General features: G+C 46.8%; 1 protein-coding gene and 1 long non-coding RNA gene across 8 annotated transcripts in view; one reads left to right on the plus strand and one right to left on the minus strand.

Annotated features, from left to right (window-relative positions):
• Positions 1-25,213, plus strand: part of SCAP (SREBF chaperone) — a 678,128-nt gene that overhangs the window by 547,873 nt on the left and 105,042 nt on the right. For 3 of the 6 annotated variants that reach the window (XM_078662547.1, XM_078662550.1, XM_078662548.1), the window contains 3 exons: positions 8,227-8,342; positions 18,392-18,950; positions 20,083-20,168. In XM_078662547.1, the coding sequence (XP_078518673.1) occupies positions 8,227-8,342; positions 18,392-18,950; positions 20,083-20,168 (761 nt within the window). The remainder of the gene's footprint in view (positions 1-8,226; positions 8,343-18,391; positions 18,951-20,082; positions 20,169-25,213) is intronic. The other 3 variants (XM_078662552.1, XM_078662549.1, XM_078662551.1) reach the window with 1 other exon arrangement.
• Positions 1-25,213, minus strand: part of LOC144783806 (uncharacterized) — a 55,932-nt gene that overhangs the window by 8,120 nt on the left and 22,599 nt on the right. For both annotated transcript variants that reach the window (XR_013601603.1, XR_013601602.1), the window contains exon 2: positions 585-767. This is a non-coding gene — a long non-coding RNA (uncharacterized LOC144783806). The remainder of the gene's footprint in view (positions 1-584; positions 768-25,213) is intronic.

The following is a 25,213-nucleotide window of genomic DNA, read 5'->3' on the forward strand; positions in this document are numbered from 1 at the left end:
CAGTGTTGTGTAGTTCCTAAAAATACATAGGGTCTGCACATTTAGACAACATAAACTAAGGGATTGGAGTCCAGACTGATCCTAGACACCCCCGTAGGATATATTGGCCTTTATACAAGCTAGCTCACAGTGCTGCCATAAGCCCCCTAACCTTACCAAGGAGCGAGTAGTTTCTAGCAGCTATCGAACATGACAACCCTTGATCCTTCAGGGATTGTGGAAATAATGCAATACTTTTCGGTCAGTCAATCGTTCTCACTCAGTCTCAGAGAGATACACAAAATAAATGATAGGGACATTTTTCAATAAGCATTTATTGAACCAGCGTCATTCTAGTATGAAACTTGTTTGCTGCGACAACCATTAGACAGAAGCAGAGGTACAAGTTTACAGGCTTCAACAGAGTAAATAAATGGTAGAAATCTACCATGGCGCTAAAACAGTGAACAGAAGCAGGCATATATACATGACAGTAATCAAGCGACCTTCTACGATGCAAACCCTACCTAAGTGTACCCAAGTGTACCAAGCATGTACGTAGGTATAAAGCCAAGAATCCCCTAGGAAAGAGCCAACCCCATTACCTGATGGGAGAAAACGAGGGACCCCGTCTTGGTCTAGAGTTGGATACCACCATGGGATGTGAGACCACTGCGTGCTGGAGCTTCTGCGTGCAGGGACCTCAGCGTCTTGTATCAGCATGGAAGCTTCTACTCTCTCTTGTGTAGGTATGGTTCTTTTATACATAAAGATAGCCTTTGGGGTTCCTAACACAATCAATATATTGTGAGTAAGATTATGCAAATGAGTCTGGAACAGCCTGCAATTATGCAAAGTATTTCTTTCGCCCTAGGATGAAGATGACCATGTCTTTTATACAGAGTATGTTAATCCTGTTATGTAGGTCGTTTGCAGGGGACTTTTCTAAGAATCCTCATGCATAATAAGTGAGGTTAGTTTCAAGGAAAACAATCGACATTTATTCAGCGCATAACTGGGTAAAAGATCAGTGCTAGAACCATTATGCAGAGCAAGGTAGGACAAATGTAGGTGAAAGGTCATTTAGCTATTTGGCCAATATTAGTGTACATAACACCAGAGGACATGTGTCAGAGTCCCTGTTCTCCCCACATCCCCTCCAGCATCTCGTATTTCCACTCTGCCCTATTCGTGCTAACCATGTTGGAGTGTACACGGTATTGTATTCTTTCTTAAATTCAATTCTTTTTATTTATTTATTTGTTGTACCCAAAAACAACTAAATAAAACATCCCACCATGGCACAAATAAGGTTTATCAGTTCTTCCAGATAGTCTTGTACAATTGTCATCAGAGCCCTACTATTACAGTAAAGAAGGCAAGGACTGAAATCTGGAGCAGTTCCTCACTCCCTCCCTCCCCTTCCAGTATGGCAAAGCATGAGCCTTGCATGTCCTCGACTCCGGCCATCCTGCCTTGTCCATCCCGTGTTGAGGTAGTCTCAGAGGCTTTGGTATCCCAGTCCAAATTGTGGTAGGTCCACCACTATCCCCACACTTTCTGAAATTTCCTCAGGCAACCCCTCGCCTCTTGTATCACTCTTTCTGTCTCCATGCAGCGTGCCTTGCCGATCTCCCATTGGCTTTTTTTGTGTGGGAAGGAATAGGACTTTCCCATTTACTAGCTATATCCCTTTTTGATACACAGAAGCCTAGCACATCAAGTGTAAGCTGCCTTCTGGGAAGTTCTCAGGCTATTGTTGGTATGTGACCCTGCTCAGGCCAGGAGGGAATTCACTGTTTACCACAAGTGGCTTAAAAGGTGACTGAATAGAAGCCAGCCCCCTCTCAACTACTAGCTTGTCTCAAACCTCTAAAGTGGCTCTCATAACTGGGGATTTGTTAAAGGTATTGGTTTGTTGCACTGTGAGCTGCCAGGGTACCTCCCAAAGTAGCCAGGGTATGATCAATAATACACCAACCGTTTTTGTCAGTAATTCCCATCCCTCCTTCGCGCTGTCTCAGCGAACACTGATGCCTAGCTATATATCTGGTCTGTCACTTATAGTTAAATGCTATCTGCAAACATGGTTAGTTTTATGTCTTAAACACAAGTTTTATTTCTCCATATTTAAATTCACTAGTTTTTTAGTTGAAGTCTACCAGACTGCGCAGCTGCCTGGTTCATAAAGACTTCTTGGGGACATTTTCAAAGCTTCCATAGGAATGTATTCCGCCCAGTGCTTACCATTGGTTTTGTGGTTTTATAACTTACAGTGCTTGATTTCTATTTGCTGGTTATTTGTTTTAGGCTGCCCAGAATGTCTTTGTCCCTCCCATGGCGCATAGTCTGTTTACTGTGTTCTTCCACAAGTGTTCGCTTTCTGTAAACAGGCCTTTAAATGTTATCTTGTCACATTTGCTGTGCATTGAAATGCAAGTGTCGGGGTCTCTCTTCTTAGGGAACTTGGTAGTTACTCTTCTTTTTTGCACTTAACGTGTGAGGATTTATGTGACAATCCTGCTGGGTACTGGTATCTAGAACACAACGTTAAATGTCTGCAAATGAACTGCAAATATTTCAAAATATAGCAGAATTAGGAAAGCACTATTGAAGGACATTAGTTTGTAATTCTGAAGTGTGGTGAAAACAAATATTTTCTTACGATCAAAACAATAAATGCACTAGGTGTTAACATTTCCGCACATTGTCGCTTGTGCAAGTGTGCAGTTTTATTATTAAAACGGTATGTCTATGCAATGTAATAGTCATTTTGATTGCAAATGTGTTGTCTGTAATGTCAGTGCGCTGCCACACCCTCTACTCCATGATATTTTAGTCCCCTCTACACTAAGCCGCAACACTCTAGTCCCCTCTACACTAAGCCGCAACACTCTACTCTGCGCCACTCTACTCCACAACACTCTACTCCACTCTACTCTGCGCCAATCTAACTCTCTCTGCGTCAATCTAGCTCACTCTGCGCCACTCTAACCCACTCTGTGCCACTCTAACCCACTCTGAGCCACTCTATCCCACTCTGCGCCACTCTACCCAACTCTGCGCCACTCTACTCCATTCTGTGCCACTTTACTCTACTTTATTCCACTGTATCGCACTTCAGTCTAGGCCACTCTACGCTGCTGCATTCTTCTCCACGGCACTCCACTCTACTCCATTCTTTGACACTCTACAACACTCCACTCTGTAACACTCCACAGCACATCACTCAACTCTACGACACTTTACTTCTCTCTTTCCCCCTCCGCTCTGTCACTCCACTCTGATAATCTACTCTACTCTTTTCCACTCCTAAGCACTCTACTCCACAGACACTCCACTTTACTCCACTCAATGACGCTCTACTCGCCTTCACTCTATACCATCCACTTTGACAGTCTACCCTAGTCCACAAAACTCCACCGTATGACTCTTGACTCTACAACACTCTACTCCACTCTGCCCCCTCCACTCTGCACCCCTCCACTCTGCACCCCTCCACTCTGCACCCCTCCACTCTGCACCCCTCCACTCTGCACCCCTCCACTCTGCACCCCTCCACTCTGCACCCCTCCACTCTGCACCCCTCCACTCTACACCCCTCCACTCTACACCCCTCCACTCTACACCCCTCCACTCTACACCCCTCCACTCTACACCCCTCCACTCCACAAAACATTACGCCACAACACGCTATGCACAACTCTACTTTACTCTGCCACTCCGCTCTGCACCACTCCGCTCTGCACCACTCCGCTCTGCACCACTCCGCTCTGCGCCACTCCGCTCTGCGCCACTCCGCTCTGCGCCACTCCGATCTGCGCCACTCCGCTCTGCACCACTCCGCTCTGCACCACTCCGCTCTGCACCACTTTGCTCTGCACCACTTTGCTCTGCACCACTTTGCTCTGCACCACTTTGCTCTGCACCACTTTGCTCTGCACCACTTTGCTCTGCACCACTCCGCTCTGCACCACTCGGCTCCGCACCACTCGGCTCCGCACCACTTCCCTCTGCACCACTCGGCTCTGCACCACTTCCCTCTGCACCACTTCCCTCTGCACCACTTCCCTCTGCACCACTTCCCTCTGCACCACTTCCCTCTGTACTACTTTGCTCTGCACTACTTTGCTCTGCACCACTTCCCTCTGCACCACTTCCCTCTGCACCACTTCGCTCTGCACCACTCCGCTCTGCACCACTCCGCTCTGCACCACTCCGCTCTGCACCACTCCGCTCTGCACCACTCCGCTCTGCACCACTCCGCTCTGCACCACTCCGCTCTGCACCACTCCGCTCTGCACCACTCCGCTCTGCACCACTCCGCTCTGCACCACTCCGCTCTGCACCACTCCGCTCTGCACCACTCCGCTCTGCACCACTCTGCTCTGCACCACTTTGCTCTGCACCACTTTGCTCTGCACCACTTTGCTCTGCACCACTTTGCTCTGCACCACTTTGCTCTGCACCACTTTGCTCTGCACCACTCCGCTCTGCACCACTCCGCTCTGCACCTCTCCGCTCTGCACCTCTCCGCTCTGCACCTCTCCGCTCTGCACCACTCCGCTCTGCACCACTTCCCTCTGCACCACTTCCCTCTGCACCACTTCCCTCTGCACCACTTCCCTCTGTACCACTTCCCTCTGTACTACTTCCCTCTGTACTACTTCCCTCTGCAAAACTCCGCTCTGCACCACTCGGCTCTGCACCACTCCGCTCTGCACCACTCGGCTCTGCACCACTCGGCTCTGCACCACTCGGCTCTGCACCACTCGGCTCTGCACCACTCGGCTCTGCACCACTCGGCTCTGCACCACTCGGCTCTGCACCACTCGGCTCTGCACCACTCGGCTCTGCACCACTCGGCTCTGCACCACTTCCCTCTGCACCACTTTGCTCTGCACCACTTTGCTCTGCACCACTTCCCTCTGCACCACTTCCCTCTGCACCACTTCCCTCTGCACCACTCGGCTCTGCACCACTCGGCTCTGCACCACTCGGCTCTGCACCACTCGGCTCTGCACCACTCGGCTCTGCACCACTCGGCTCTGCACCACTCGGCTCTGCACCACTCGGCTCTGCACCACTCGGCTCTGCACCACTTCCCTCTGCACCACTTCCCTCTGCACCACTTCCCTCTGCACCACTTCCCTCTGCACCACTTCCCTCTGCACCACTTCCCTCTGTACTACTTTGCTCTGCACTACTTTGCTCTGCACCACTTCCCTCTGCACCACTTCCCTCTGCACCACTCCGCTCTGCACCACTCCACTCTGCACCACTCCGCTCTGCACCACTCCGCTCTGCACCACTCCGCTCTGCACCACTTTGCTCTGCACCACTTTGCTCTGCACCACTCCGCTCTGCACCACTCCGCTCTGCACCACTCCGCTCTGCACCACTCCGCTCTGCACCACTCCGCTCTGCACCACTCCCCTCTGCACCACTCCCCTCTGCACCACTCGGCTCTGCACCACTCGGCTCTGCACCACTCGGCTCTGCACCACTCGGCTCTGCACCACTCGGCTCTGCACCACTCGGCTCTGCACCACTTCCCTCTGCACCACTTCCCTCTGCACCACTTCCCTCTGCACCACTTCCCTCTGCACCCCTCCACTCTGCACCCCTCCACTCTGCACCCCTCCACTCTGCACCCCTCCACTCTGCACCCCTCCACTCTGCACCCCTCCACTCTACACCCCTCCACTCTACACCCCTCCACTCTACACCCCTCCACTCTACACCCCTCCACTCTACACCCCTCCACTCTACACCCCTCCACTCTACACCCCTCCACTCCACAAAACATTACGCCACAACACGCTATGCACAACTCTACTTTACTCTGTCACTCCGCTCTGCACCACTCCGCTCTGCACCACTCCGCTCTGCACCACTCCGCTCTGCACCACTCCGCTCTGCGCCACTCCGCTCTGCGCCACTCCGCTCTGCGCCACTCCGCTCTGCACCACTTTGCTCTGCACCACTTTGCTCTGCACCACTTTGCTCTGCACCACTTTGCTCTGCACCACTTTGCTCTGCACCACTTTGCTCTGCACCACTTTGCTCTGCACCACTTTGCTCTGCACCACTTTGCTCTGCACCACTTTGCTCTGCACCACTCGGCTCCGCACCACTTCCCTCTGCACCACTTCCCTCTGCACCACTTCCCTCTGCACCACTTCCCTCTGCACCACTTCCCTCTGCACCACTTCGCTCTGCACTACTTTGCTCTGCACCACTTCCCTCTGCACCACTTCCCTCTGCACCACTCCGCTCTGCACCACTCCGCTCTGCACTACTCCGCTCTGCACCACTCCGCTCTGCACCACTCCGCTCTGCACCACTCCGCTCTGCACCACTCCGCTCTGCACCACTCCGCTCTGCACGACTCCGCTCTGCACCACTTTGCTCTGCACCACTTTGCTCTGCACCACTTTGCTCTGCACCACTTTGCTCTGCACCACTTTGCTCTGCACCACTTTGCTCTGCACCACTCCGCTCTGCACCACTCCGCTCTGCACCACTCCGCTCTGCACCACTCCGCTCTGCACCACTCCGCTCTGCACCACTCCGCTCTGCACCACTCCGCTCTGCACCACTCCGCTCTGCACCACTTCCCTCTGCACCACTTCCCTCTGTACTACTTCCCTCTGTACTACTTCCCTCTGTACTACTTCCCTCTGTACTACTTCCCTCTGTACTACTTCCCTCTGTACTACTTCCCTCTGTACTACTTCCCTCTGTACTACTTCCCTCTGCACCACTTCCCTCTGCACCACTTCGCTCTGCACCACTTCGCTCTGCACCACTCGGCTCTGCACCACTCGGCTCTGCACCACTCGGCTCTGCACCACTCGGCTCTGCACCACTCGGCTCTGCACCACTCGGCTCTGCACCACTCGGCTCTGCACCACTCGGCTCTGCACCACTCGGCTCTGCACCACTTCCCTCTGCACCACTTCCCTCTGCACCACTTCCCTCTGCACCACTTCCCTCTGCACCACTTCCCTCTGCACCACTTTGCTCTGCACCACTTTGCTCTGCACCACTTCCCTCTGCACCACTTCCCTCTGCACCACTTCCCTCTGCACCACTTTGCTCTGCACCACTTCCCTCTGCACCACTTCCCTCTGCACCACTTCCCTCTGCACCACTCGGCTCTGCACCACTCGGCTCTGCACCACTCGGCTCTGCACCACTCGGCTCTGCACCACTTCCCTCTGCACCACTTCGCTCTGCACCACTTCGCTCTGCACCACTTCGCTCTGCACTACTTTGCTCTGCACTACTTTGCTCTGCACTACTTTGCTCTGCACTACTTTGCTCTGCGCTACTTTGCTCTGCGCCACTTTGCTCTGCGCCACTTTGCTCTGCGCCACTTTGCTTTGCGCCACTTTGCTCTGCGCCACTTTGCTCTGCGCCACTTTGCTCTGCGCCACTTTGCTCTGCGCCACTTTGCTCTGCGCCGCTTCCCTCTGCACCACTTCCCTCTGCACCACTTCCCTCTGTACTACTTCCCTCTGTACTACTTCCCTCTGTACTACTTTGCTCTGCACTACTTTGCTCTGCACCACTTCCCTCTGCACCACTTCCCTCTGCACCACTTCCCTCAGCACCACTTCCCTCAGCACCACTTCCCTCAGCACCACTTCACTCCAGTCTATGACATTCCACTCTGTGCCACTCCACTACCTCTCCTCTACACCATTAACGTTTAGCTACACTGGTGTACAGCATAGCTAAAAACATATTGGCAAGCCAATAGCTCTTGCAACTAAGCTGCAATTTGTCAAATAGTGGCCTGGGTTCTAATCCTAGCTTTCCCCACCATTACCCATTGTATAATTCTCTGCATATTTGGTCTTCGCTGCTCTCTTACAGAGTACAGGACACCAGCACCTGAGCTCACTTTTGAGGGCAATTGGTGTGGTTTATAGATTTCTTTCATCATTCCTTACCAGCAAACACAAAACCCATAGAAACTGGATAAACGTTTATTAACTGCTACATAAAAACGGAACATTTCCATTTCCAGTGTTGGCTCTTCCATGGTCACATGTATGTTTTGAAACATACCTGCTGTGAGATGTGAAGTGCCTGACATTGGCATGTGAAAGGAAATGTTGTAGGAAGTGTGCCAGTGATGTGCTGCAAAGGTAGTGTATGGAGTTGATAAGCTGAAATTCACCCCAGGTTGTGTTTTTGCTGACTTGTGCTGCTACTAACTGCATGCTTCTCTTGCAGGATATAGAGTGTCTCGCCAGTGATGGGATGCTGCTTGTGAGTTGCTGTCTGGCCGGGCAAATCAGAGTATGGGATGCCCAGACTGGAGACTGCCTCACTGTCCTCCCAAAACAAGGGTAGGTGATGGTTATGCCCATATGGGGCAAGGGGGTGCTCATTATATGGTGCAACGGCTGCTGAGACTGGTAGATTATCATCTCAAGAGCTAGAAACATGGGCACCATACACTCAATTGGGTTGCTAACACGGATGGCATACAGGTCACTGAGACAGAAGACAGCCCCTCATTCTGAAACAAGGGTAGATGATCACTATGAACACCAGGGGTGTTACTAAGGATTGAATAGCACAGACTGTGAGAATGGATGGTGCTGTATCGTCCTCCTGAAATATAGGTAGGTGAACATTGTACACATACACGCACAAATGAGTCTCTCATTTGGAGAAGATCTTTCTCTTCTTTTATCCTGTTTAATTGTGGTTCATTGGCACTAGAATGTACATTTCTTGGGGTTTTTAGGTAGTCCCAGGTCAATGGGCAGTATCTTTTGGGGGTTTTATCATTTACCACTGGTGTACCACAGCCACAAGTACAGGTTGTTGAGTAGGGTGTCTGTGATTACGGTACAAAAGCAGTAGACAATATTAATATTTCTGAAAGAATGATGAGCAGTGTCTCTATATTTGCCCAATCCCATCTTTAAAAAGCACCCAAGCAGTAGTCAATGGGGTGACAGTGCTTTGAATTACACTCCCCTCAATCACCACCATTGCTCAGGTTTCTCCTGCACTTCATGTGTGAGAGGGTTCTCTGAAGCTTTCTGCTCTATTCATGAAAGAGGGACGTTTTTTTAGTTTTTTTACCTCGCACTTTCTTTTCCCTTGCAGTTGGCTTACTATATCTTCTAGCAGCCTCTGATGCTGAGGAGTGGTGATTTTGGAGTACTGTGCTAGAGAAACATTACTTTCTAAGGATGGCTGAATAATTTAAAGATAAGATCTCCTGTGTCTCTTGTAGACATAGAAATACATGTGTGAAAGACTCGCACACGAATGCACCGCCTGCCTTCATCCAAGCCACAAATCAAAATCTGCCACAGATTTTCTACTAAGACCTTGTACTGTTTGGCAAAGATGTCTTGGATGATTTGCTCACGGACTGTAAGGCTCCCAAGGACTGTTTTGTTAATACATTTTCGGAATTGGTAATTTGTTCTGAGGACAGGTTCTGAGGTTTGTCTATCTTTTGCTCACTCTGGCAGAAGGTTCAGTGAATGTGGAAGTCTTCTGTAAATGCGAGCCACTCTCATCTTCTAAGGCACTTCACTTTTAGAGCTGTCCAACTGTTGCATTTATGGTGGTGCAGAGGGATCACTTGATAAATCATCTGATGAGAAGGGGGATTCTCCAGTATTAGGGGTGTCTTTCATAGATTCACATGCCTGAATCATTCCCCGTCGTCGGAGTGGGAGTCCCACGGTACATAAAAAAGCAATAAAATGCCATAATAACATAGGAAAAAAACAGTAATTCCCAACCAGGAAGTAAAGTAGCCAAAGCTACAGGAGAAAAAACTTCCACACTCATGTCTATCCTAGTCATTTTGTATAGCCCAAACTACAGCCAATCAGGCGACAGCACCCACCAGAAGGTTCTCCCCAGAGGCTCAGGCTCTCAGATTTTCTACCGCACGTCGTGTGAAGGGAGTCTCCCTGAGCTCTGCTCAGTTTCTTCTCTTATTCCAGTTGGATTCTACTTTTCAAGAATGTCTTCTAAGAAATCTTTATTTAGAGCATGTGACTCTTGTGGTAAGCTCCGGCTTTTTAAAGAGGATCCCCACAAAAAGTGCATATATTGCCTTTATCCTGATCACCAGGTCAAGGACTGTAAAATTTGTAGAACCTTCCTTCAAAAGAACGTAAGGGACAGAGAAGGTCGCCTGCTTTTGTGGCTACAAAAGCTCAAGGATTCTGATAATCCTGTGTCTGAGGTAGGCAGTATTGCCTCTGGTTCTACTTCAACCTCTAAGAAGAGGCCTGCGACTGGGGTGTTAACATCTCCTGAGGCTAAGGTGGCTAGGAAATGTCTGCCATCTAAGGGGTCTGACAAGCCTTCTACTCTCAAGGCTACTCCCCCAGTCAAGAAGGAGGGACCATCTACATCCCCTAAAAAATCTTCCAAGAAATTGCCTCTGACATCTGAGAAGAATTTGCCTTAGATTCCACCACTGTCGTCGACGGCGCCATCTTCAACTCCTTCGTTGACGAGGATCTCCATCGACGCTACATCTACGTCGACGGTAAAATTTTCATCTCCTAAGCCTCATATGATCATGTCGACAGCGGCTTCTTCGCCTACTATGGTCTATGTTTCTGTCAGACCTCTCTCGTCGACGGCGCAGCTTTCATCTGCCGTCGTCGGCGCATCGTCGTCGACTCCTCTGAAGAAAATCCCGTCGACGAGAGTGTCGACGACATCTTCGTCGACGCCTTCTCTTCCGTCGACGAAGAAGCTACCGTCGGCGGGCTCGTCGGCGAGTTCCACTCCGTCGACGACGATTCCATCGTCGACTAAAGTAATTCCGTCGACGAAGTCCATCCCGTCGACGAAGACCGTCTTCGAAGACCGTCCCATCGACGAAGTCTGTTCCGTCGACGAAGTCTGTTCCGTCGACGAAGACTGTTCCGTCGACGAAGTCTGTTCCGTTGACGAAGCCTGGCCTGTCGACGAAGTCTATATCGCAGACGACACCAACATCGTCGACGGACCCTTCATTGTCCACGTCGACCTCGTCTAAAGCTAAATCCACTGCAATGAATCCTTCAGTGGAACCAGCGTAGACGCTGCAACTATCCTCTTCTACCGCTTTACAGGTCTGGTCACCTTCTACGGTTTTCCTGACGCCCAAACAATCTTTGCTTCAGAGACGTGGGTCATCCGTGAAGCTCTCACCCCTGCATATTTCTCCACAAAGGATACCCCTGCAGGTGCCTGATAAATTTCTGGATTCTGAACACAGTGAAGAAGACTCAGACATTGGGGAAACCTTTGGCACAGCTACTAGTCCGTCCGAGTTAAATATCAAGTATCAAGAGGACGAACAGGATGATCAGCAGTCACCTGAACATATGCTGTCCCCTGTAACGGATGTCCCTGCCACGCAGGTGCCAATCGCATTGCTCACCAACCTCCAATACATGTTGGATGACTACTACAAAAGGTTCCCACCATCAGAATCTACAGGCTCGGTGCCTCCTACACCTGCTACGGAAGCACCTATACCAGACTTTCAACCACTAAAGTCTCCTCCACCTCGGCCGTCCACTCAGCCTGAGGATCAACAGCTTTCAGATGAAGAAGACCAGAGAGAGGAAGGCGAAGTGGATGATATGTCGGAGTGGGATGAATATCAGGTGCAAACTCCCTCTCCATCACCTCAGGCTACCTCGGACTCACCACCAGTAGATGTGGGTGGTTTCCACCTCTTGATGGAACGGGCTACTAAGCGTTTCCATATTGATATGGAGCAAACGGAGCAGGAATGTTTTCTTTACGACTTTAAAGACCAGCCGAGAAAACAAGTCAAATCCATACCGATCATTGACTTTATCTGGAAGGAGGGTATAAAAGTAATGTCTACTCCAGCATCCATTCCTCCGGTCTTGCCACGCATCGAAAAGAAGTACAAGGCACCTGGAAAGTCGCCTGCATGCCTTATAGGACAACCAAAACTGGACTCAGTTATCATCCAGGCGGCGCAAAAGAGAGCTAGAAACCCATCATCTCCAGTTGCAGCCCCACCGGACAGAGATAGCAGGCGCCTGGATGCCATTGGAAAACGCGTTTCAACGATGGCAGCTACCACAGTCCGGGCTGCTAATTCTTTGCCATCCTGGGCAGGTATGACCGGCAGATGTGGTCGGACATAGCTCCGTACATAGACCTCCTTCCTGAGTCATCTAAATCTGAAGCGATGAAGATCTTGCAGGAAGGACAAAGAATCTCAGAGGAGATTATTGATTCGGCGGTTGACGTCGCCTCAACTGGTTTCCGGCAGCTAGCTGGTACTGCTGTCTTGCATAGGCAGGGGTGGCTACGATCTACTTCTTTCCGTCAAGAGGTACAATCTAAGGTATTAGATATGCCTTATGATGGTGAATTTCTGTTTGACCCGCAAGTTGAAGACGCTCTACAAACAATAAAGAAAGATACAGAAACAGCAAAATCCTTAGGTACACTTCAATTTCACAAGCCGCCCTTACGAGGAGCGAGAGGACGTGGATCGTTCTCAAACAGAGGTGGATACACACAACAATCTTCCTACAGACAAGGGAATCAGCGCTACCAGACCCAGCGCTATCAAACCTACGGCCAGAGGAGAACTAATTATTCCCAGAACAGGGGAAAATCTACCTACCGCGGAAAGGATAAGCGCCAATGAGACCCGTCACCTGCCACCACTACTACCCCATTCTCGAGAAAAGGTTGGAGGACAGATATCAAAGTTTTACTCAAATTGGCTATCGATAACATCAGACAGGTGGGTCCTGGATATTGTAGCCAAGGGCCATGCCTTAGAATTCGACCATTTTCCTCCGAATGTCCCCCCAAAAGGCCCACCTCCAGCTCACCTGGAGGAGCTATTTGCCCAGATCAATTTGATGCTAAAGAAAGGAGCAATCGAGAGAGTACCTCAAAATATGAGGGGAATGGGATTTTACTCCAGATTTTTCCTAATAAAGAAGAAGTCCGGAGAATGGCGTCCGATTCTGGATCTCCGTGCCCTAAACAAATATTTGAAAAGGTTAACATTCAGGATGTTGTCACTTCAGGAGATACTGCATCTTCTAGCAGCAGGAGACTACATGACCACCTTGGATCACCAAGATGCATATTTCCATATCCCCATCTTACCTCGCCACAGATAATTCCTGCGATTCAGAGTGGCTGGCAGGGATTACCAGTTCAAAGTACTTCCCTTCGGTCTACGCTCGGCGCCAAGGGTGTTTACAAAGGTCTTAGCCCCAGTGGCTGCTCACCTCCGGCTGGAGGGGATTCAAATATTTCCATATTTGGACGACTGCCTTATCAAGGCCAGTTCTTACGAGGAAGCAGACAATCATCTACAACGGTGTCTGAACCTTTTTCAGTCCCTGGGTCTCCATCAACTTCAGCAAATCTCAGTTGATACCATCACAAAGACGGGCTTTCCTGGGAGCAACCTTGGACACCCAGTTGCTTCAAGCCTTCGTCTCGGACGAAAGACAAATCAAGATACGAAATATGGCTGGAAGTCTACTTTCAAAAAAGTCAGTTTCAGTTCGACAGTACAAGTCCTTTCTGGGGATGGTATTGTCTTGCATTCCATTAATACCAAATTGCCGACTCAGGGTGAGGCCTCTGCAGGAAGAACTGAGCTTACAATGGCTACAGGTCTCCGGCTCTTTCGAGGATCTCATCCAGATCACACCTCACATGCGGAGTTCCCTCCTCTGGTGGACGCAAAGAAAACATCTGCGGCAAGGTTGCGCTTTCCTCCAGGATGCGCCAAGCTTTACGATCACCACGGATGCATCCCTCGAAGGCAGGGGAGCTCATCTTCAGGGCCTAACTATCAGCGGCAAGTGGAACCCTCAACAAAGACGTTGGCACATCAACCGGCTAGAACTGAGAGCCATTTTCCTTGCACTCAAAGCATTTTGTGCAATCGTCCAGGATGCCAATGTGTTGGTACGCACAGACAACACAACGACCATGCATTACGTAAACAAGCAGGGAGGAACAAGATCACTTCTCCTTTCTCAGGAAGCCCAAAGGCTATGGACATGGTCAATACAACACAACATCAATCTTCAAGCGGTGCATGTTCCTGGAACGGAGAACGTCTTGGCAGACGCACTCAGCAGAACAACCGTGTCCACTCACGAATGGGAACTTCATCAGCAGACTGTGGATCGGATCTTTCATCTATGGGGTCATCCAGACCTAGACCTCTTTGCAACCAAGACCAACAGCAAATGCCGATTCTTCGCAAACTGGCATCCCCACAAGGACTCTCAGGGGAATGCGTTTTCGATCGACTGGTCTCTCACAAACATACGTATGCTTTTCCACCAATTCTGCTAATTCCCAGAGTCCTGCGGAAGATGAAGAAGGAGCCATGTCGGCTGATTCTAATTGCTCCCAGATGGCCTCGCCAGTTCTGGTTCACAGAGCTCCTTCTCCTATCGGAGTGCAAACCGATTCAGTTGAGTCCAATTCCGGATTTACTCTCCATTCAGAACGGCCAGATTTACCATCCGGATCCAACATCGCTGAAATTAGCGGCCTGGCGCCTGAGTACCGTGAGTTTGCCCATCTAAACATCCCTGCGGATTGCAAGGAAGTTCTGGCCAAGGCAAGGGCACCTGCTACCATAAAGACGTACAGTCTTAAATGGAAACGTTTTTGTGTCTGGTGTCGTTCAGCTGGAATTCACCCCTTTTCAGCTAAACCAGAGGAGATCCTGCCTTTTTTCCTACATCAGACTCGCTCAGGATTATCTCATGCTATCCTAAAAGTTTTCCTGGCAGCGATTTCACGGTATCGACAAGATGGGACTAATTCTCTTTACTCTGCGAGAATTATACAGCAATTTTTTAAAGGCCTTTTTAGAATGTTCCCTCCGGTACGCCGTCCACCTCCATCGTGGCATCTCAATGTAGTGTTGGCACATCTCATGCGACACCCATTCGAACCTATCCACAGAGCAGATCTGAAATTTCTTACGTGGAAGGTGTTACTTCTACTGGCCCTAACCTCCTCTAGGAGAGTCAGCGATATCCAGGCTTTTACTGTTCTTCATCCTTTCTTACAGCTCACAAATGACTCTGTGGTGCTCCGCACCAATCCGAAATTCATTCCAAAAGTACCTTCGGATTTCCATCTGAATGAACCGGTGGTTTTAAAGACATTTTTTCCTAACCCTCAGACACCTGCGGAAAAGGCATTGCATTCTCTGGACATTAAAAGATGTCTAAAATTTTATTTGCAAAGAACATCTACATTGCGCAGGTCTGATCAACTATTTGTCACTTATGGGACAATTCATAAGGGACAGGCAGTTTCTAAACAAACCATTGCAAGATGGATATCTGCAGCTATTGCATTTTGTCATGCTCAAGCAGGAAGACCTCTGCAAGCAGCTCCTAGAGCGCATTCTACAAAAGCAGTGTCTTCCTCTACGGCATTATTTGCTGGAGTTCTTCTTCAGCACATCTGCAGAGCGGCAACCTGGGCCAGTCGCCATACTTTCACCTAACACTATTGTTTGGATGCAGCCAGCGAGACCGATGCTTCAGTGGGTTGAGCAGTTCTACAAAATCTTTTCATCTAAGGTGAGCCTCTGTATCCCACCTCTTATTCCTGCTGTCAGACGCTTGTTATGTTTCTGTTATGCACATGATCAAGTGATTGCGTTCTACTATGCTTTTACTGATGTTCTTTTACATATTGCATTGTTATGTGCTTCTAATATTGACAAGCTTATGCTACCATTAGCGTCTGCCAAGCACGGATATGTACTGCTTTCTACTCTGATTCAGGCATGTAAATCTATGAAAGACACCCCTAATACTGGAGAAGAACAATAGTTACTTACCTGTAATCTGTGGTTCTCCAGTATTGGTGTCTTTCATAGATTCACATGCAACCCGCCGACCTCCCCTCAGAGGCTCTTGGGCTACATTGGTTTACCCTCACTCCTTGCGAGAAAATCTGAGAGCCTGAGCCTCTGGGGAGAACCTTCTGGTGGGTGCTGTCGCCTGATTGGCTGTAGTTTGGACTATACAAAATGACTAGGATAGTCATGAGTGTGGAAGTTTTTTCTCCTGTAGCTTTGGCTACTTTACTTCCTGGTTGGGAATTACTGTTTTTTTCCTATGTTATTATGGCATTTTATTGCTTTTTATGTACCGTGGGACTCCCACTCCGACGACGGGGAATGATTCAGGCATGTGAATCTATGAAACACACCAATACTGGAGAACCACAGATTACAGGTAAGTAACTACTGTTAATCTTTGGTCGTAGACCAGTCCAGAAAATAGAGAGCCTTCTCCTTCTCCATCAGGGACAGGTTAAGGAACCCCAATTACAATGCTTATGACCTCAAGTTATTTATACCAATGAATACCAGGACTTAACAAAACATTTGTATATCCAAACATTACTGTGTCCTTTATGATGGCAGAGATAATTTTAAGATGATCAGTGATGTAATTTTTAATTTCATTTGTCACATCATGGGTGAGGTCTTTGGGGTACGATTTATGATTTTCATTGCTAGGGCATAGATTACAGTTTCCTCTTCAAACTAACTTGCACATCTTATAACACCTTGAACACACAAAGGACAACTGCACTGTACAACAGAAACTGGATATACATTTCCTCAGTTAAATGAGGCTTTTACCAAAGTGCTCATGTTGGTTTATCAGACTGGAATGCTGCAGTCAAAGCAGTGACTGATCCTGTAAATCCACTGGCATACATGCAATGAACATTCCTTACTCTGTCTTACCAAGCGACTTACATGTACCTGAGTTCATTGAAATTAGAACTGTCTTGTGAAATAGAGAGATTTTCAATAAAGAGTTCAATATGAGATGCTGGCTAGAACAAATCCCAATAGTGTACTGTATGTCATATTAAGCAGTGGTTGGCCTGGTAGTTGCTATATTCTCCTGTTTTCACTTACAGCGGCCCAGGGTCCTGTAAACCACAATATTAAAGCTGATATGTTATCTTCCACCCAGGTATCCAACAACCCTAACAACCTGCCAACATGAATGTTTACCTTATTTAGCAGCCATATCAATGTATAAACTCTTTCTTGATAACTCTGCAGACTGTTATTGAGAAATCTCACAACATAACTTAAATGGACACAGATTTCCTGCCAGGTTTGTATTCATACATGGTCTGATATACTGAAAGAGGGTGGTGTTTCCTGAAGGTGAAGGAAAAACAAGATCTTACATGGTGGGTTTTGTGCCGGAAATGTGGAGGATAAGCACACAACAAAATCCAAACGTCTCTTTAGCGGCCATTGCTTACAAAAGCTGTACATGGTGCATATGTATATGTTTCCAAAGCAAGATTCTTTGAAATAAACAAACTGAACTTCTCCAAATTGTACCTCATTACAGCATTATCACAGAAATACAAATGTATACCAGTGGTAAATAATTGAATCTTGTGATTCATAGTATCTCCTAGTGTGCCTGCAGCTAAACAAGGGGTGCCTAACTACTTTGACCTTACATGACAACTTGATAAATGTGTGCTTCTTGGGTTAGGCTTCTTTGGGAGATAACGTGTGGCCTATTCACCCACCATGACTTAAGGGGTTAGGGATTCAGAGTCTAACAACTATAAATACTAGAGTTAGAGGTAGGCAACTTCTTCTTCACCTGCAAGCTTTGATTTTGAGTTTGGACAAAACTAAAGTTCATCAGTCAATAATTGTATTATGCTCACAAAGTGCCTAGATGGTATGCAACAGTACTGTTATGAGCAGTTGTCTCCTTATCTTACCATGTTGTGTCAAAATATGTAGGGTAAAATGGTCTATTGATCATTTGCCCTTACTGAAAAGGCTTGTCATTGCTGTTTTTAAGTTTCGGGGATGTGCAATTTTGCCCATCTAGGCCTATACGGTCTTGCCTTTCTCTTACCCTAGAGTGGTCCTTCCCAAATTTTTAGAACCAGAACCCTATTTTAAAGTAACAAAATCCTTTCATACTCGCTGTACTCCAGCAAGATTGCCACATAATTCTTTTTGCTTTTCTTCCACTGTCTAAAGAGAGAGGAGTTTAAGACCAATTTCCATGTTAAAAAAATAAGCAGCAATTTGTCAGAAGACACAGCCTGACATTTGACCTCTGTCTTTGAAGTGCAGCAAATGTGACAAGATAAATGCCGAGTTTAAAGGCATCTTTTATTGCTTGGACTTTTGCGACCAATCAACAATTGGCTTGTGACCACGGCCACAGGTTGGAAACACTGCCCTAGACCATTATGTTCTGAATTGGTTACATTCAAAATAAAATATTGTTTCACTATTTGATTTTTGGCAAAGGTATACATTTTTACCTTGTTAAACCCTGGTATGTTTTTGCTTCAGCAGGTTACGGAGAGAGAGCAGTGGCATCTTTGAATACCAGGATAGCTGGGACCGCCTCTCAGACTCCAAGTCAACAACTGAAGATTCCTTTGAGAATGGGTACCCTGTGCTGCGTAGGCTTACATCCACCCAAACCTTTCTCTTTTCTGACCAGCCAGACCTCAGCAGCTTAATCGACACCAACTTCTTGGAACAGGCAGTGCCGGAGCACAAGTCTTACCAGCAAGTGACAGGTTTCAACAGTAGCGGATATGATTTCAGCAGCCTAGTGCAGCGAGCCTATGATGAGAAGGGTGCCATCAGTCCCCAGGAACTCTCCTCTACTATCAATGGACAGTCTTTGCTCTCTGCCATGGCCTGCGGCACTCACTCTCCAGGCTGCATTATGGATGAAGGGTGTGTAAGCTCCCGAAGAAAGAGTTTTGGAGACGACCCGTTTGTCATGAATGGGAAAAGCTCTCAAGGTCACACCTGGGAAGATGAGTTTGAGAGCTCTGTCTGGAGTCTAGGCTTGCAGGGCAATCTCATTGTGGCTGGACGTAGTAACGGATCTTTGGAGGTAAGCAAAGGCTTCAGGCCTCTTAACTTTGTGCCTTCTGCTTCACTTAACCAACTGATGCAGAAATCAACGGTTATGCACCTTAACTTGTAAGATCAACCACAGCCTGACATTGCCGCATAAATGACATTATAAAAGCACCGCTGAATTCGCTGTTCTTATAACAGATGTTTCTTTAAGTGAGAGGAGGATAACATTAGACTAGGAGTTAGCCGTGCTATCACAGTGGTTGACTTTGCAGTCCTGTTGATACGCTTGAATCATATGGCTCTAAGTGCCATGCCTTGCGCCAAGTAGGAAGGGATAGTAGTGTTTCAAGTATTATGTTGTGTAGATGTTACCTGAAGACTGGGTTACAGTGTTTGAATGTGACTGTACCCACTATATAACATATCCGCTATGCCGTCTAAGATTGCTGTATGGCTTGAAGTGTACACAGATGATTATGTAATCCTAGTTGTCTTTGTTAATGTAACCATTTTCTTCTGTACAGTGGATGGTGATATACTTCCAAGGGCAGGTTTAGCCCTCTAAATGGGCACATTAGTTTGTATGAATGTTGATGTCATGTATGATGTTTCTAGTCACACAGCACAAAATTGAATAGTAGAAATGCTTGGATGTCTCAAACACCGGTAATTATTCTGAATGCCTTTGATTGCTTTTAGCTCATTTATGCTGTCACTGACGCAAATCACATATGCATAGCAGTCCTGACATTGCCCCAAAAATATCAGTTCGCCCTGAACTGCGAAGGCACATAACTTATGAATGGGAACTTGCGTAAGCTCAAAACTGTTGTGGCCTTCTTGGACCTTTTTGGTGAGATGCAGCTTCAGTCACTATAGGACTGAGCTCAGGCCCTTGGTCTGAACATTTGCATCCTATGAGGGGTAAGAAAGTGACTCAATCTGACATACTGGAAATACTCCAGTATATCGTTTTATTAGCTCACTGGTAGTTCAGATGTAAGTCTAGTTTAAAAATTAAAACATTTCAAGACTTATTGGATTAACAAATGAACAGAGTGTGACAGGAACACTCTGTAGTTGCTTGACCTGTTTTAAGTGTGGAAACTTGCCACCCATCTCCTTCTACAGCAGAACTGTTGACTAAAGTTCTCTTCCTTTAGGTGTGGGACGCAATTGAAGGAACCCTGCGCTGTAGTAATGAAGAAGGCCAGTCTGGGATCACCTCACTTGTATTTCAAAATCACAGGTAAGGAAAACACAAACGTTCCGTTCACTTATGTAGGCAAGCTGTGGAATGAGCTTTTTAATGGTTAATACAGGACGCCGGAGTTTAATGTTACTTGGATTCTGAGCAGAACGGTCTATACTTAACAGCGATTTGTAGTGTGAATCCCCTCTAAATTTATAAGCTGTGAATTATTCCCCCACCAGAAACTGGATGTAAATGTGTTTCTTTGTGGTCATTGACCACAGGCCAAGCTATAAAGGACCTCCCTAAACTGTCAAATTAATCTGTCCATGCCCCAGTAGATTGTTGCAATCTTCAGATTTGTTTTCTGCCTTTGTGTTCAGATGCAGAGAACATGCTCCCAGATAGAAGATGATTTCAAAATAACAACGATAAAGGGTACCACCATCTAGAGATAAATGTTTCAGGCACCGTACTACACTTCGAGGAAACTTGACTGCCTCTGGTAATCAGCGATGAAAACAAGTAACGTCGTATTTCGAGCTCAAGGCACGGACAAAAGCTTGCAGAGAACTCGGAGGAATCCTTCAAACTATTTAGCAAGACATCCGGAAACAGATTTTCTTGGAGGACTATTTGTTTGGAGACCATCTGGTATCTCTGGGTGTCCTTAGACATTTAACAAAGAGGGTGATGGAAAAGACACCCTTTAGGTTTTGTCCTACGTTACACCACAAGTTTGGCAGTAAGGACTCACACATGTTGTTTAATTTATACCCATCAAAGTTGCACAAGTCTGTGTGTGCCAGACTTGTGTCGCCTTTCAACCTAATACTTTAAAGACTCTGGAAAAAGACAAAGGTGGGCACAGTACAAGGTGTCTCAGGCAAAGGATATTTTCCTTCAGGATTTGGGTCTACTTCTGTGGGAGGACTTCTATGTTTTAGAAGCCACCAAAGAGGCACAGGGGCATTAGAATTGGTCCAACATCAAAGTTTCAGCACCGGTGTGCACCGAATTATGCCTAAAAATGTTTTAATCACTTAAAAGATTAAATACGCCAGAAAGGCGTAGGCCTACAGATCCTCACTGGAAAAACCACTTAAAGGCTGCAAGATTGTCAGACCCAGTGGGAAGAAAAAACCCTCCACTATGAAAGAACAATCAGAGTCAAAGTAGCCAAAAAAAAAAAGGAGTTATCTGGGTTGAATGATAAAGACATCAGGACGTGCTAGATTTCAAACTCTGTCTTTATGCCAAAGAGCATCAAAAATAGAAAGCAAAAGAAAAAGATACTCCTCCTCTATACAAAAAGAAGACAAGCTTGACTCAACTTCGCACTTGATAAATGGAAAAGTAAGGAACACCTTGAAGAAACTGTTGCTGATTTAATGCAGAAAAAGAAAGAGTTCAGGGTCATACTCAGTGCTTATGAGATTCCTCGTACATGAGGACATGAAAGACCAAGCGCAAGAAGTGAAACAATAAGTACCCCCTTGGTCACCAGAAAACCAGCTTAGAAGAGGAATGTAAGTTTTTCGAGGAAGGCATTCTTCTATTTGGGATTAAGTCTGCACCAAGATTGTTTGCAGAATGTTAAGCAGCTGTTTACACATCTCAGATGCCACATGATTCATGGGTGACTCAAGAGGAACTTGCTTCATTATTGTCAGAACAGTATACACAAGTTCACTTACACCGTTCACACTCTCAAACTTCCATTCAGTATGTAAAAATATTCATCTCATCCCTCACAAAAGACATTTTGAGGGGCAAAATTAAACACTAAAAGCAATTGCATTTCACACTAAACAGAGGATTCTGGAACTACAGTTAAAGGGGATAGGCTTGATCAAGTGGTTGTTACGTAGCAGATGCTAAATTAATTGAATTGGGGTTACGGGGGAACATGACAAAGGTCAGAAACATTACAGAGCCAATCCCCGCTGTGAGAGTCACAATAAATGCATCACACACAGGTTGGCGTGCACACAGATAGGGCTTAAAAATCTGGGAACAATGGACACAACGGTAGGCGCTAGAACACCATAAACTCCTGAAGCTTAAGACAGTTTTTGTAGCATTGATAGGTTTGCATTCACAGATAGAGAGCAAGACTATTCAAATACAGACAGAAAACCGATCACCAGTGTTCTGCGTCAGCAAACGAGGGGGAATGAAATCCTATCCACTTTCAAGACTAGGTCAGGGAAATAGGGAGATAACGCTTCCAGCAAGAACATAACTCTTGTTGCAGTCCATCTAGCAGGAGAGCAAAACACAGAGGCAAGCACATTCAGCAAGGATGACGGGGAGGCACCCCAGTGGGAAGGAAACCTGGAAATAATAGTCGAGATCTTCAGTAAGTTAGATATGCCTGACATATATGGTGGAGAAGTGTGGCTCACTGGTTAGAGGAGGCAGACCCTGAAGCAGAGGTCAGACCCGGGACCTGGGTTCAATTCCCGACGCGGCAGGGTCTTGAGCCCAAATATCCACGGACTCGATAATTCTCGTTTCGGTGCCTACTCGAATCACGGGTTCACACTCTGCAGCTCTGGGCATTAGCTTGCTTAATCTCCACTACGGCCCCCCCCCCCCCCCGCGGCGGGATGCCTGGCTTTCACCTTGGGGATGCCCAGTACGGGTATCTCACAGGGAAAAAAGCCAGGACGGGTTCCCAAGGCAAGCGCCGAGATGCCTACGGGTAATCGAGCGCTATATAAGAAGGCATAATAATAATAATATATCGGGTTGCGACGGTAGAAAACACAAAAATGCCCAAGCTTGACATCCATATGCGCACTCCTTAAGTCAAAGATAATGCGCTTCCTTGCACTGGTGCAGAACATTTCATACAATTTTCCATCAATACCACCTAATTACAAACCAAAAGGGGAAAGATAACAATGATAAAAACACATCGATGGGCACAACATACATGGGGCCAGATGTACGACGGAATATTGCATGCACAAACGGGTTTGCGACCCGTTTGCGCATGCAGATATCCTCTGGGTCATGTACTAACACTATTTTGTGAGTCGCAAATAATTTAGGACTTGCAAAATAGTGTATTGAGACTCGCTATTAGGAAGGGGCGTTCGCTTCCTAATAGCGACCTTCCGAGCCATGTATGAATGTTTTGCAATTGCAATTGCAGCCGCCAAATACTCGCAATTTACCACCCTCTTCAAGAGGATGGTAATGCAATCGCAAAATGCAAATGCAGGGGGAAATAATTTGTAGGGGCTGGCAGTGGCTTCGGGGACTTAAAAAAAATGAAACAAATGAAACAAAAATGTATGTTTTTTATTTTTTTATGCATCCTGTTTTCCTTTGAGGAAAACGGGCTGCATTAAAAAAATTATTGAAAAGCAGTCCCAGACATGGAGAACTGCGGAGCCCAGCAGGCCACCATACCTGGGAGGGCCAAGCTATTCTCAATGGGGTCGCAAAATGGGAGTGCCTCATGAATATTGATGAGGCATGTACTTTGCAACCTCATTGAGAATTGCAAACAGTGTCTCAAACACTGTTGTACATTGGAAATTGCAACTCGCAATTTCCAAGGGTCGTACATCTGGCCCATGATATTCACACATAACACTAACGCACAATCGGGTACTAAAGATCCTAAAAGATCAGATTTGCTAACTTTGCTAATGGTGGAATCCTACCACTTGCAAAAGTAATCCTGCAAAGTGTGTTGTGTGTTTCGTGCATGGCCCATTGTAGTTTTCCCTATGTTAGCTTAATCATGCACGTTGAAGGCCCATTTTCTTTTGCACATGTTACTTTATAAACACTCTTGCTATGTGCCACACTGTACTTTAACACAGAACCTACATATGTTTTTGTGTTCCTTTCTATCGTAGTATTTAGTCTGAATAGCACAGACAAGGTCAAACAACAATGTCCATTTTCTCTCTGGTCTTGCACTAGTACCTAGATATAACACAAGAATGCAGCTGCTGTTTTTGAGCATGCATCTTGTCGTATGACTGAGCACAGGAGTTTAAGTAGACACACCGAAACAAGATTGCTAAGTCAGCTGAGAAGTAGAACATCCATCTGTGTATGCTAAGGTACCGGGTCCGCCAATAATCCTAGAGATCTTTGATATATAATCATCTAGCTTCAGTAGAAGGGAGCGGGTTTAGTATATTCTGTCTTACAACATTGCAGGGCTTTTTTGATATATGGTTTGGAGACCATGCAACGGTATTTTTAGCATGCATTTGTTTTCGAATTATCGCACGAATACTGCATTTTGGTACAGAATAGTTTGAATAAATATTCTAAACTTCGTTTGTGTCTCTTGTTTATTTTATTGTGGACAAGTACAAGCAAGAGAGCGAAAGGGTGTGTTCTGTTACTGCGATCCCGGAGATGGTCGGGAGTGTTGTGTCCTGGGGTGCCAATTCACTTTCTTCTCTGATAAGGTTAAGAGGGCTAAGTGAGGCACTATATCTAGTCGGACTTGGGCCCATAGACACTGAGGTGGTATGGTGGCTCAGTCACTACATGCCGATGTTCTATGGTCCCAGGCATAGTTCCGGTCCTGAGCAGAATCGCTGCAACAGGTGGAAACAGTTTATTTTATGGTATAATAGAGACTATATGCGCAAAGCAGAACAAACCAAGTTTGTTTGAGAAATATCTAATGTACTTATTAAAGTCAAAACTATCATATGCCTCACTAAAAATATATGTATCTGCAGCCGTAGCCTATGCTAAAGTAGAAGGGGGACAAACATTGTAGAACACCATTAATTGGACGATTTCTAGAAGATTCAAAGAAGGCAATCCCACTTACTACAATATCACCTACAATGTTATGTTAGTAGGTTCTTATAAAGCACACGTACACCGAATTGGTTTCATGGCGCTGCCCTAAGAAGTGCCAGAACCCTTGAAACTTACCCGTAAGCTTGTCTGAACAGCCAAGTCTTGATGAGCTTCCTGAAGCTCAGGAGATCTGTGCAGGATCTGATTTCGTGGGGCATGAAATTCCAATATCTGGGAGCTAAGACTGCGAATCTGGCACCACCTATGCGCTTCAATTTGAAGGAGGGGATGGATAGAAGATACTTGTGTGC

The sequence above is a fragment of the Lissotriton helveticus genome, chromosome 10, assembly GCF_964261635.1.
Source record: "Lissotriton helveticus chromosome 10, aLisHel1.1, whole genome shotgun sequence".
Taxonomy (NCBI): Eukaryota; Metazoa; Chordata; class Amphibia; order Caudata; family Salamandridae; genus Lissotriton; species Lissotriton helveticus.